Below are 14,546 nucleotides of genomic sequence, written 5' to 3'. Positions count from 1 at the left end.
TCCTAACTGCATTTCTTTCCAATGCACAGGAGGGCGGGTGTTAGCTGAGCAAGCCAACCACAGGAAGCAGGCTTCCCTGGGGGCAGCCGCCTCCGCGAACCCGGCTAACCTCCATTGCAGGATAAATAGACAAGCGAGTAAACAATTAGCCGACAGAGTGAAGTGCCGACTGCCGGCCTGGGACACTGTCAAAATTTCCAAGCATGGCCCTGGAGGGCCGAATAGCTAGGACTGGGGGTCACACGAACCGTGGAGCTGGAGTAGATACGAGGCGGGAACTGGACCCGAATCGGGGAGATGCACAGGCAGAAAAATCCACAGAAGAGTTTTTGAAAAGAGGGTAAAGGTGCTGGAGCATATTCTCTCTCCATTCCTCAGAGTCAGAAATCAGAGAGAGGGTGGGGACCAGATCTGCGCTTAGCCAAGGAGTCAGTGAGCTCACAGCGCCGCCTACAAACCGAGCTGAGGAAGCTTCTGCTAGCTGTTGCTGCAGGGGATGTCCTAGAGAAGTGAACTCTTCTGCCATTGGCCGCAAGATCAGCCAATCACAAGGAAGGCGGGGATGCCTGGATTCCCTGCAGAATCCCAGGGTTTGGCCAGTGCTTGACACTTAGTGGACACGCACCAAATGTCGGATGGATGGATGGATAGATGATGAACCTCCCAACTTCCATGAATTTTAAAAGTAGAATTATAACATGCATACTGAGAAATGCACAAGTGACACATGTGCACAGCTCGATGAACAGTCACAAGAGAACACATCCCTGTAACCAGAACCCAGATAAAGAAAAAATGTGACCAGTCTCTGAGAAGCCCCCCTGTGTCCCCTTTCACTCACTCCCCTCCCGCACAAGAGACCCTCTATCCTAATTTCCATGCCTGTTTTAGTTTACTTTTGCCTGCTTTAATACTTTTTATAAAGGGGATTATACAATAAGTGGCCTCTTTTTATCAACATAGTTTGTTGCATTCATCCACGTTACTTTGTAGAGATGTAGATCATTCATTCTCAGCGCTGTGAAGTATTCCACGGTGTGACGGAACTACGATATGTTTATCCATTCTACTGTTGGTGAGCATCTGGGTAGTTTCCACTTTTTGGCTATTGTGAATAGTGCAGCTCTGAACAGTCCAGAACGTGACTTTTGGTAAATATTTGCGCTCATTTCTGCTAGGTATGTACCTCAGAGTGAAATTACTGGTCACAGGATGTGCATGTGTTCTCCTTTTTCAACCAGGTTCCCAAAGAGGATATACCTACTTCCATCCCTGGAGACGTGCACAAGAATTTCAGCCGCTTGCTCCACAGTTTCCCAAACACGTGTACTGTCCATCTTTTTAATTTTGGCCATTCTAATAGTGGTGTAGTGGTATCCCACTGTGGTCTTAATTTGTCTTTCCCCAGTGATAAATGAATTAATGAGGTTAAGCATTGTTTCGTATGTATATATACATGCCATTGAATAGCATTTTTTGTGAAAATGCTATTTGAATCTTTTGCCCATTTTTCTATATTTTATTTTAATTATTTTAATTACCAATAATATATGAATTTCTTCTCCTCACAAAAAATTTAAAATACCCCAGATAAGATGCAGTCTCCTTGGACAACCCAACCATATACCCTGGTCTCTCCAGAAGTGTGTTTTCTTCCAGACCTCTCTATACACTTGCACTAATGCAGTATAGTATAGTGGCCAGAGGCATTAACTCTGGAGCCAAAATGTCTGAACTAGAATCTCAGCTTCACAAATTCCAAGCTGTGTGACCTTGGACAAGTTACTCCTCTGTACCTCAATTTCCTTATCTGTAAAATGGAGTATATAATATTGGTACCTACCTCACAGTGTTATTTTGAAGTTTCAATAAATGAATTTCTTAGAAAAATTCTTAGAACATAGTACCACGGTGCTGATAGGGCCTATTGAGTTGTAAAGTTGTTTGTTTTTTTAACATAAATCATGTAACTTTTTATTGTAGTAAAATTAACATGAAACATCACTTTAACCACTTTTATGTATACAATTCAGTGGCATTCAGTACATTCATACTGTTGTTCAACTATTACCACTATCCATTTTCAAAACTTTTACATTATACCAAACTGAAGCTCTATACATATCAAACAACAACCCCCCTTTTTGCCTCTCTCCCATGCCCCCCACCCCTAGCAACCCATATATTTTTTTTTAATGGAGGTACTGGGGATTGAACCCAGGAGTTGTACATGCTGAGCATGCGCTCTACTACTGAGACATTTCCCTTCCCCACACAACCCATATACTGCTTCGACCTCTGTAAACTTGTCTGTTCCAGATAACTCATGTACTTTCATGTCTGACTTGTTTCATTTAACATAATATTTTCAAGATTCATCCATGTTGTAGCATGTATCAGAACTTAATTCCTTTTTAATGTTGGATAATATATCATATTTTGTATATACTGTATTTTGCTTATCCATTTAGCTATTGGTGGGCATTTGGGGTTTTGGCTATTGTGAACAATGCTACTGTGAACATTGGTGCACAAGTATGTCTTTGAGTTCTTGTTTTCCATTCTTTGGGTATATATACCTAGAAATAAAATTGCTGAATTATATGGGAATTCTATGTTTAACTTTTTTGAGGAGCCACCAAACTGTTTTCCACAATGGCTGCACCATCTCACTTTCCACCAGCAATAAATGAGGGTTCCAATTTCTCCAACTTCTTGCCAACACTTGTTATTTTCTTTGTTGTTGTTGTTGTTTTGATTTTGATGATAGCTATCCTAATGGTTGTGAAGTAGTAACTCATTGTGGTTTTGACTTGCATTTCCCTAAGGACTAGTGATGTTGAGCATCTTTTTGTGTGCTTATTGGCCATTTGTATATCTTCTTTGGAGAATGTCCATTCAAGTCCTTTGCTCATTTTTTTTGTGTGTGTGAGTGGAGGTTATTAGGTTTATTTATTTATCTATTTTTTTTACATTTTTTTATTGAGTAATAGTTATTTTACAATGTTGTGTATTTATCTATTTTTTAATGGAGGTATTGGGGTTTGAACCTAGGACCTCATGCATGCTAAGTATGTGCTCTATCCCTGAGCTAGCCCCACCCCCATTATAGCTTTTTCGTAGATATGGAAGTTTTCTATATAAAAAATTGGAGAGAAATAAAAAGAAAAATCAAATGATACAATGTGTAGGTATCACTATGCAGCTTCCTTTGTTTCTCCAACAACATGTCTTAGTGATTGTCCATATCAACTCATAGAGATCTCTTTCATTCATCTAAACTCCTACATCATATTTTATGTGACTGCATTTGAACTAGTTAGCTTTTCCCCTACTGATGCATATTTTGCCTCTTTCCAATTTGTCCCTATGGTGAGCATGCTGTAATGACATCCTAAAGGAGAGAGTCTTTCCATGGTCCATACTAAAGTGAAAGTGCTGGAACTGGTCCTTTCTGTCTAAATCTGCAGAATATCGCCTCAGACTCCAAACCACCCAGGCCGTAAGATTCTTGACAACAGACACAAAGTCTGTTCCCTGCTTGCGCACTTTGCCTAATGCTGTCCCCAATTCTTTAGTGAGGCCAGCTGCCTCTGCTATTAGAATGATGGTAGCCAGTTCTCCAAGATGGATCACACTGATTCTTGCCTGATAGATTCAGATCCCCTCCTCCCACCTTGGATAAGGCGGTTCTGTGTACCGATAAGATACTGTAGAAATGACAGGGTGTGACTTTTCAGGCCAGCTCATAAAACACATTACAGCTTCTGCCCTGCCCATTCTTGGGTCATTCATTCTGAGGGAAAACAGCTGCCACATGACACTCACATGTTCTTGTGGAGAGGGCCACCTGGTAAGGAACTGAGGCCCTGCCTACAGCCAGCATTCATCAACCAACCCTATGAGTGAGCCACCTGGGGAGGGAGGTCTTTCAGCCCTAGTCAAGCCTTCAAATGATTGCATTCCCAGCTGACATCTTGACTGCAGCCTCATGAGAGACATCAAGTTAGAATCACCCAGGTAAGCTGCTCCCAAATTCCCGACTCATAGAAGCTGTGTGAAATCAGAAATACTTATTGTTGTTTGCTCAGTAATTTTTATTTATTTGCATATGTCATTTACGTCTGTTTCCCTCGCTAGAACACGAAGGCTGTCAGGTTGGAAACAGTGTCTGTTTTCTTGGTAACTGTTCATTCATTCATTCAGCAAATGTTTGTTGAACACCAGACTTCTGCCAGGCACTAAGTTGAGCATGGAGATCAGGACTGGGACCCAGGAGAGGCAAGCCAGGTTCTCACTTTCAGGCTCATTCAAGAGCTGGGTTAGCATCTAAGAGTGAGTGCCTTTTTAAATTTTGCACCCTGGGCACCTTGCTTACCTGGTCCTGGTCCCAGTCCTGTTGGAGATGGAACAGCACACAAGACAGAAATGATCTCTGACCTCTTTTTGCCCCTACAGTTATTCAATAGCTATGTGTTGGTTCTTCTAACAATACTACACTTTTAATTTACATTGTTCTATGATGCTTTGTTTTTAGTAGGATAAGTCTCCCCTCAGTATCAGTACCTTTACTGAGGGCTTACTATGTGCCACTGTGTTCTAGGGGATGTATATACAGTCAATAGACAGGGTCCCTGCCCTCAACAGCTTATCTCCTAATGGGAGATCCAGATAAGACACACATACACATACACACAAAATAAAATCATTAACAGTTATAAAAGGGCTTAAAAACTCATCCTAACTGCCGATTTAGAGGATTTTAGGGGTGAGAGAGGGGAACTTTTGTTTATTAGGTCCTCTATATAGGTCTATGGAGGTGGTGTTTAAACTAAAGGAAGAGGACAGCCATCAAATAAATGGGGGAAGGACTTCCAGGAAACAGCAAGTGCAAAGAAAAGGAGCGGAGGTGGGAAAGCACTTGATCTGTCTGAGTAACTGATAGAAGACAAGTGTCCTCTGGATAGGAAGTAAGAAGACCCCTAATATCTGATGTATGTTAACAGTGAACATTCATGATGTTAACTAATATTTATTGAGCAATTACTTTGTGCCGAGCATTGTGCAAGTACTTTCGAAACTTACGGATGTTTTAAACAACCCTACTGGGGTGACCCTTTGATCATTCCTCTTTTACAGATGAAGAAATTGAGTTAAGAGGTGAGTTGCTGATCCAAAGTCACACAGCTAAGAAATGCAACAGCGGGGTATGCACACAGTTCCGATTTCCAAATTCATGCTCTTAAACCACTGTCCGTTTCCCACAGAAAACACTCAACATATTTTAAACAAAGCACTGGGTGAGCAGAGAAAGACAGTTACATTTCTAGCACCCCCAATGCAGTATCTTATTTCAAACAGCAATTCCCAGCCTGTCCTTCTCGTCTTGGAAGGGGAGTAGAAGGAGGACCAATGGAACTGTATTTCCCAAAATGCAACTCTCTCCTAGCTGGCTGTCGAGCATGCCAGGAATTGTAGTCTTCCGAGGAGATTATTCTCCCATAGCACCCAGCATACACTTGGAGTCTGAACGGTGTGGTAGGAAAAGGACTGTCGTACAGCATGCTGGGAAAGGGGACCGTCCTTTTTCCCCAGCAGGCCGCCCAGACGAGCGAAACCTTTCTTTGGACTACAATTCCCAGCGGGCTGTGCGCTAGAGGGCGGGCGAATTCTTCTGCCGGAAGTCCGCTCTAGCCTTCGGTCCCCCAACAGCTGCCAGAGCCCAAGCCACCCAGAAGCCGCGGGACCGGGGCCGCTGGGGTCTGGACGGGCGTCGTCATGGTAACGGGGGCGCGCCCACGCTGGGGAGGGGCAAAGGGTGGGTCCACGTGCAGGTTCTCGAGGCTTGGTGGGATACTGACAAGCCCCCCCTGCCTCGGTGCGATGGTCTGGGCCGAGCGCGGGCTCTCGGGATTGGGGCCGATGAGAGGCCGGGGAAGGGGGGAATTGGGCGGTAATCCTGGGCATGGGAGTGTACTGGGGCTCTCCAGGCTAGGGGGTCTCTGGAGACCAGGTGGCAAGGGGAGAGGGCTGTTTGGGACGGAGACACTGGAGATGGCTGGAAGGTTTTGAAACAGGGAGGCAACTCACGAGGCAGGATCTCAGAGGAGGGAAAAAGAAATTGGATGGGGGAGGGGGTGTCCCAAGAGAAGAGCTCTCTGGGAGTGTGGCAGGATAGTTGGAGAAGAATGGGGGACGTTGGAATAGGAGAGGGGGTCTCTTGAGGCAGGAAGCTGACATTGCAGGCGGAGAGGGGGTGCTGGAACTCGGCGGGATACTGCTGATGAGAGAGAATCTCAAGAAGAGACTGGACACTGGAAGTAGGCAACTGTAGGGAATGGGGCTTTAGATTAAGGGAGAGTGTACTATAAAAGGGAGAAGTCTTGGAGTAGGGAGAGGATACTAGAAATGAGTGGGGAGCTATGAAATAGGTCTTTGCAAGAAGAGGGGTCTTGGAGGATAAGGAATAGGCATGGAAGTTTGAGAGATGGGGTTGGGACTTCTGGAGCAAGAACTGGGCATTGGATTTGGTATTCCTCTCGGGGGATGAAGAGACCCGACAGAGCGCGAGGAGACCTGACAGAGGGCACTGAAACCCAGAGAGCGGAAGTCAAAAGGGAACAACTCCAGGATAGGGGGCTTGGAGACAGAGAAGGCTGGGGGGCATCAGAGGGGCAACGATTAAGGCCGGAAGAGACTTCTCGGGATGAATTCCCTGAGGTGGAGAGATTCTAATTGGGAGGAGAAACAGGAAGAAGTGTATGTGGAAATCTGGGGGTAAGAGGCAGAGCTCTCCCTCAGCTCTGTAGGCTTGCTTCTAGCTCTGCTCCCTGCTCCCTCTATGCCCCATATATCCCAGGCTTCGCCCACAGGCTGTGGCTGCCTGGTGTGGGTACCCCCACCCCCACCACATGCCCTGTCTCTTCCTGCCGGGACCCCTGCCCTGCTAGGAAGTGGTTTTCCTTGGCTCAGCAGAAGGGGTTCTTGGAAGGAGAGTGTAATATCCTGTTCCCGTCCAGCTTGATTGGTTGGGGGAGGAGGGATGGAGTGTGTGGAGAATAAGGCTTAGGAAAGAGGGTGGACTCTCATGAAAAGGCGGAGGCTCAGATACTTCAGGGTAAAGGGGTTTAGAGATAAGCCTTTGGACTCCCAGCTCTGCTTTCTGGCTGTGCGACTTCCTCTCTTTGAGCCTCAGTTTCTTCATCTATAAAATGAGTACAAGCACACCTGTCTCAAACAGAACTGGGCCCAAAGGTAGGCCTCCTAGCTAGGTGAATTTGTTTATTTATTTATTCATTGGCATGCCTGGTAATCTTTAAAATTTTTTTTAATTTTAATTTTTTAATGGAGGTACTGGGGATTGAACCCAGGACATCATGCATGCTAAGCATGCACTCTACTACTGAGCTATACCCTCCCCTCTCTATGTTTATTAACTCATGCAATAGTCTTATGAGGGAAGTACTTTCATTATGTCCATTATACAGAAGGGGAAACTGAGGTCCAGAGAAGTTAAGTGACTTGCCCACAGACACACAGTTGGCAGTGCCAGGATTCATTTGGGCTCTAGAGTCTGTGTTCTTAGACACTTGGTCAAACACCTCTCTGTCATAATAGCTAATTTTATTGATTGCTGCATGGTACTATGCTAAGCACTTCTGGGATCAACTTGTTCAGTGTTCATAGTAGCTCTAAGACAGTTGAGCTGGCTTTTCAGAATCATAAATTTCTAAACTTATTTAACCTTAAAAACCCCCAGACATCCCCAGTACCTCCATTAAAATAAACAAACAAATAAACAAACTCAATCCCCTCAATAAATAAATAAATAAATAAACAAATAGACTTAGTTTCCTACCTCCCCCCCCCCAAAAAAACATCCAGACAAGATAGGTCTTGTAAGGAAATTTGTTTTGCCAGTGGGGAATCTGAGGCTGACAGGGGCGGATCTTTAGTTTAAGGCCAGGCCAACAAGAGTTAGTGGAGACTGAGACTCAGCACCCTAGAACTGACTGCAGAGTTGGTTGGTGGAAGAGAAATCACTCCCCTGGGGCACTACAGGGACCTGCGGTGGAAGCATGTAGCCAGGCCAGCCTGGCTGGGCTCTGAGGAGTGGCCAAGACCCTAGGAAGGCAGGCAGCAGGGACATGGGGACCCTTTCTCCCCTGTGGGGATAGGGGGAGCTGTTGGGCAGGGCCATCCAGCCCTGGGCCACCCTCCCTACCGCTCTCGCTCTCACTTCCTCGTCCCTGTGCTATCCCCAGATCCGCTTCATCCTCATCCAGAACCGGGCAGGCAAGACGCGCCTGGCCAAGTGGTACATGCAGTTTGATGACGATGAGAAACAGAAGCTGATTGAGGAGGTGCACGCCGTGGTCACTGTCCGCGATGCCAAACACACCAACTTCGTTGAGGTGACAGATGCCCCCTCACAGTGCCTCCCACTCCTCCACCCCTGCTTGCTTTTGACCCCTCCTTCCCAGCCTCCTGCCCAACCTCTGATTGAAGTAACTCCTCAGATACTCCTTCCTCCCCACATTCATTCACTCAAAGGCTTTTAGCTTTCTGTCTTTCTTCCTTCTGCGGGTACTTCTCATTGTGAAAAATTTCTAACATACAGGTTACTACAATGAGAGAGAAGTCAACTGGAGACCCATACCCCCAACTACCCAGATATCATCAGTATTAAGAGTTTGCATTTTTGCTCTAGCTTTTCCTCTCTTTTTGGCCCAAGAATTATTTTTTGCTGGTGCCGTTTGAAAACTTACTATAAAAATACTCAAACACGTAAGTGTAGAGAATGGTATAACGAACCATCACTTGCTGTGGTGTTTTTATTTATTTATTTTCTAATTGAAATGTAGTTGATTTACAATGTTGTGTTAATTTCTGGTTTACAGCATAGTGATTCAGTTATACATATATATATATATATATTCTTTTTCTTTTTTTATTATAGTTATTACAAGATATTGAATGTAGTTCTCTGTGCTATACAGTAGGACCTTGTTGTTTATGCATTTTGTATATAGTAGTTTGTATCTGCTAATCCCAAACTCCCAATTTATCCCTCTCTACCTTTCCCGTTTGATAACCATAAGTTTTCTGTGTCTGTGAGTCTGTTTGGTAAATAAGTTCATTTGTATCATTTTTTTAGATTCCACATATAAGTGATACCATATAATGTTTGTTTTTCTCTGTCAAACTTACTTCACTTAGTATGACAACCTCTAGGTCCATCCATGTTGCTGTGAATGGCATTATTTCCTTCTTTTTATGGCTGCATAGTATTCCTTTGTGTATATATATATACCACATCTTCTTTATCCAGTCATCTGTCAGTGAACATTTAGGTCTTGCTGTAGTGTTTTAAATTAAGTTACAGAGATCATGATATTTCATCCCTAAATATTTCAGGAAACATCTCAGAAAATAAACACTTCCTTACATTAAAACAGCATCATCAGGCCTGATAAAATGAATCATACTTCCTTAATATTACTGCTTTAATACCCAAGCAATATTTAAATTTCATGATCATCATCAAAGCTGATTGTCGAAAGCCAGTCAAGGATCTTGCATTGCTTTTGGTTGTCTCTTTGTCTCTTTGTCTCTTTTAGTTGAGATGCCTTCACCTTTAAGTCTCGAGGTATTAACCTGTTCAAGAGACCAGGATGACCATCTGATAGAATTCAACCAATATTTATTGAGGGCCTGCTGTGTGCCGGGCACTGTTCTAGGCACTGGGGATACAGCAGGGGACATAACAGACATGAGTCCCTGCCCTCGGAGAGCTGACAGTTCCTAGTCGGTAGGAGACTGTTAGTGAAGATATAGTATATCAGGTGGTAATAGGTGCCAGGGAGAAAAAAGAAGCAGCTACTGGGGATGGAATTGCTGGGGTGTGTGCAGCATGGTGGAGGGGTGGGGTGGGATGCAGGTTTAAATGGTTTGGGCAGGAAGTCTTCATTGAAGAGGGGACATTTGAGCCTAGAGCTGAAGGCTTTGAGGAGTGAAAGAAAATGGTATCTGAGAGCAAGACATTCCAAGCCTAGGGAACTGTAAGTGCAAAGGCCCTGAGGCAGGAACATACAGGGGCATTCCTGGAATAGCAAGAAGGCCAGAGTGTCTGAGGTGGAGTGAGCCTGGGAGGATGGTAGGAGCAGATGAGATAAAAGAGATAACAGAAGCAGAAGGTTCAGGGCCTTGTGGGCAGTGGTGGTGACTTGGTCTCTTACTCTGAGTGAGACAGAAAGTACAGGAGGGTTTTGAGCTAAGGGGGAACATGAGCTGACTTGACTTAGGCTTTAGGGGCCCCTCTCAGGGGACCACTCAAAAGGGGATCGCTGTGGTCCAGGTGAGAGACACTTGTGACTGGAACCTGCGTGGAAGCAGTGAGGGTGGCGACAAGCTTTTTGTAAGTAGAGCCAACTGCAGAGCCAAGGATTGGATAAGGAGTGTGAAAGAAAACAGGGCTGTCAGTAGGGGGGCGCTGTCGTCATCTCAGCGGTACTCAGGACAGCAGATTGAAGTGAAGATCAGCAGTGAGGTGTCTGTTCACATCCCAGCTGAGATGCCTGGAGGAGTGAGGAAAAGGGAGTGGGGACATAAGGGAGGTCCTCTCCCCTGGGGTGTCCTGCTGTGGCACAGTACAGGTCCCACACTGAGTGCTGAAAGTCACAGCACCTGAGGGACCTGGAGGTGGGGTAGTGAGGCCCCAATAGACAGGAGCAGCCAGAAAGGCCAGCTGCTCAGGTGAGAGTGCCTGGCCCTCAGATATTATGTTCCTCCAAATTGAAGCCCATTCCAATGTCTATTCCTGTGCAGGGCAGTGTTGGGGACACAGTGGTGACAGAGGACAGAACCAGGAGGGTGACAGAAGGAAAGGGAGAATTTCAACAAAAGAGGAGTGCTGCTCAGGGGCAGATCCTGCTGGGGCCACACCAGCTATGGCTGTCATTTGGTAATGCCTCCAGATAAAGTTTTCCTGCCCTCTAGGCTTCCTGTCTTGAACCACCCCCTCCAGAGCAGAGGCCTTCAAACATTTGATCATGTATCTGTATCAGTTTAAAAAAAAAAAAAGTAGAGTTAGCATCCTGATATATACTACTAACCCACAGACTATGTGCAGGAACTACTGTAACAGAATTAGAAAACATACTCCAAGTATAGAAATTAACAAAGCTAGGATAAGCTAGGAAAAAAAGGATAAAAACCAGGCACTTGTGTTGGCTTTTGCGGTTGCCACCAGGTGGCGACACACACATATGCCAGACTGAGTTTTTCAGATTTTGGCCAAAGGCATGCTTTCCTAGCCAGTCTGCATAGCTCTATCTCTGTCTATTGTTGGGTCTACTTACACATGCATATGAAATTTGAGTCTGCATCACTGGTTCATGCTTATTTATTCCTGCATTTATGTGTTACTGTAGTAATATTTATATGTTGCATTTATGTGTTACTGTAGTAATATTTATATGTATGTTACAGTTCAGTTAAAGGCAGGGCTGGGATTGCCTTGGTTACAAGGCATGAGTCTGCACCGCCCAGCACAGAGCCTGCCACACAGCAGGTACTTGGGCATTGTTTGTGGAATGATTGTCTAGATTAATTCCAGGCTAAGGAATTTGACTCTCTCCACAGGCAACAAGGAGCCAAGGAAAGGGGGCTGGATGCTGTGGATACCCTAGCCTCTCTCTTTCAGCCCTGGGCCTTTTGCACAGGCTGTTTCCTCTGCCTAAAGCACTCCTGCCCATCCACTCCTACTCATCCTCCAGCTCTCAGTCTAGATGCCCCCTCCTCCAGGAAGTCCTCCCAGACCCCCAGGTTGGGTTCGCTACCCGCCTCCTCTTGGCTCCCACAGCCCAGCCCTGCTCACTCAAAGGATGACTGTGGGTGAATCTCTTTCTCTCCACGGGACTGTGAGCCCCAGACAGGGACGACCAGGCCACCACTGCGTCCCCAGCACAAGGCCAGACCCAGAGCAGGGTCCACACAGGGAACGAAGGACTAGATGGTTTGGCATCGGGTCCTGGGCACGCCCTGTTGCTGACCGCCTCTCTGCCCCACAGTTCCGGAACTTCAAGATCATTTACCGACGCTACGCCGGCCTCTACTTCTGCATCTGCGTCGACGTCAACGACAACAACCTGGCCTACTTGGAGGCCATCCACAACTTCGTGGAGGTGCGCGGGCGGGCGGGGGCCGTGTCTAGTCTTCTTGGGATGCACCGGCCCTCTGTGCCCTCCCGTTGGCAGCGGGATGGGGGACTCTGTCTTTCTCTGCCCACCTCACTGTTTCCTCTGGTCTCTGTCTTCCCCACCTTCCTCTGTGTTGCTCTGACTTGTCTTTGCCATTTCTCTCTGATGCCCTTTATTCCTATGTGTGTATGTGTGTGTGTCTTTCCTGCCAGTCTCTTACCACCTCTGTCTCCCTCTCCCAGGTCTTAAATGAGTATTTCCACAATGTCTGTGAACTGGACCTGGTGTTCAACTTCTACAAGGTGGGTCCCTGGTGAAGATGAGGATGAGGGAGCCAGGGGAGGGGAAGGAGGAGTGGGCCGGAACCCCACAGCCACCCCAGTGCCTCCACTGAGGTCTGTCCCCTGGCTTTCGGGCATCAGAGCTCCCCATCTTCAAAGATTCAGACCAGCATCCTAGGTGGGTCCCCCTCTCACACCAGGGTCTCCCCTTGACCTCCCTTCGCTCAGGTTTACACAGTCGTGGACGAGATGTTCCTGGCTGGTGAGATCCGCGAGACCAGCCAAACGAAGGTGCTCAAACAGCTGCTGATGCTGCAGTCCCTGGAGTGAGGGTGGGCCATCCCTCCTGCCCCGATCCTTCCCTGGACTAGCCTGCTCGCTTCCCCTTCCCAGGCCGGGGGCCCACCCCAGCCGCCCCCTCCCTCAGCTGCCCAGGAGGAAGGCACCCAGCTGGGTCTGGGCCACAAGGGAGGAGGCCGCACCCCATGGCCTCTGGGCCCCAGATGTGGGCGGAGGCCATCTTGTGTGTACTGAGTAACCATACTGTCATCGTGTGATGCTGTGAGTGCGTGCGTGGAGCCCCCAATAAACCTGTGGTCCCCGCCTGGCCTTATGTCCTCGAGCCCTTACCTGTCTTCCCTAGAAACCATGGGCAACTCCGCATGCCCCACCATCAGTGCGTCAGGCAGTCAACAAACACTCCTCATGCTCAGTGAGGCAGAGGGGAGGGGCAGGTGCATTCACACCTGCTTCTGCCCACAGAGAGCCCCCCGAGACTGTAAGGGTGACAGATTTAGACACCAGGCACTTGCGAAAATAACAATGCTCACAGCCAACACCAATGTCTCAGGCGTTGTTCTAAGCCTTGTCACTTGTGACCTTACTTAATCCTCATGAGATCATGAAGAGGGGACTGTGAGTAGCTCCATTTTCCAGGTGAGATCACTGGGCTCAGAGAAGGTTAAAAGACTTGCCCAGGGTCACATAGCTGGTCTGCTGCCGGACCAGGTTTGTTTTGAGCCCAGGCAGGTGGCTCCAGAGTCCTCGTTTTTAACCACTAGACCCTAGGTTGTGGTCAGTGCGGGCCCTGGGCCTAGTGTTCGGTGGTTCTTGGCAACAGCAGTGCCAGCACTCAGGGTGGGATGATTCCTCCCAGTATAAGACTGTACCAGATGGGGCCACACTGTCTGCCTCCATCTGCCAAATGGCAGCACCAAGTGGCCCTCAGCCATGGTGACAGCAGAAAACACCCCTGTGTGTTTCTAGTGCCCCTGGAGTGGCCATATCCCCCTCCCCCATGCCCACTGAGAGCAGAGTGATGACTGCTGACTGCATGGGGAGCAGCTCCCTCAGCAGAGCTGAGGACAACACCAGGCATGCCACATCCACTCTTATTAAAGTGACATAGCTTCACGTCGGTCTCCCGGCTGCAGGAGGTAGGCCCATCCCAGCTCAGCCACACAGACACTGTGTAACCTTTGGGTAAGTCACTTATTCTGTCTTGCCTCTGTTTCTTCATCTGGAAAATGGGCCCACTATGGTTTTTAATCTCACGCGATATGCTCGAGGAGTGAATAAGGTAACCCTGGGACAATCTAGGGTCGTGCATAGCATCAGTGAACATGCACAGACATTAAGTGCCTGCTGTGTGCCAGGACCGGTGAGAGACACGAGACATGGGACATTTACACAGGTGGACAGTGAGCCCCAGCTGTCATCATCATCATTTCACACGTGAGACACTGAGGCTTGGGGAGGTGAATTCCTTTACAGACACAATCAGTACAAGAGTGTATGCGATTCTTACTGCTGCTATCACAAATGGTCACAAACCTAGGGGCTTAAAATAACAAGACTTAGAGACTGACCACCCTGGTTGGGTGAGGGTCGGGGTGGGGCATCTAGGCTGAGGTTTGGATCTGTGGCTGGGGGATGGGGTGGGAGGCGAGGTCATTCCTGGGACAGGGACAGAGCAGGTTGGAGGAGGGTGCTGAGGTCATGAGGACGTGGAGACTATTAGCTTTCTATGGCCACTCTAACACATGACGCCAAACTGGGTAACTTA

General features: G+C 47.2%; 1 protein-coding gene across 1 annotated transcript; it reads left to right on the top strand.

The window, feature by feature from the left end:
- The first annotated feature begins 5,638 nt into the window (after positions 1 to 5,638).
- AP2S1 (adaptor related protein complex 2 subunit sigma 1) lies at positions 5,639 to 13,103 on the top strand. Its single transcript, XM_010997715.3, has 5 exons — positions 5,639 to 5,781; positions 8,265 to 8,414; positions 12,072 to 12,185; positions 12,443 to 12,502; positions 12,710 to 13,103. Exons 1-5 carry the CDS (start codon positions 5,779 to 5,781, stop codon positions 12,809 to 12,811), a joined length of 429 nt encoding a protein of 142 aa, XP_010996017.1. The 5' UTR covers positions 5,639 to 5,778; the 3' UTR covers positions 12,812 to 13,103.
- Positions 13,104 to 14,546: the final 1,443 nt, after the last annotated feature.

Source organism: Camelus dromedarius, chromosome 9, assembly GCF_036321535.1.
Source record: "Camelus dromedarius isolate mCamDro1 chromosome 9, mCamDro1.pat, whole genome shotgun sequence".
Lineage (NCBI taxonomy): Eukaryota > Metazoa > Chordata > Mammalia > Artiodactyla > Camelidae > Camelus > Camelus dromedarius.
Note: the sequence above shows the minus strand (reverse complement) of the source record. Positions and strands in the feature narration are given on the sequence as shown.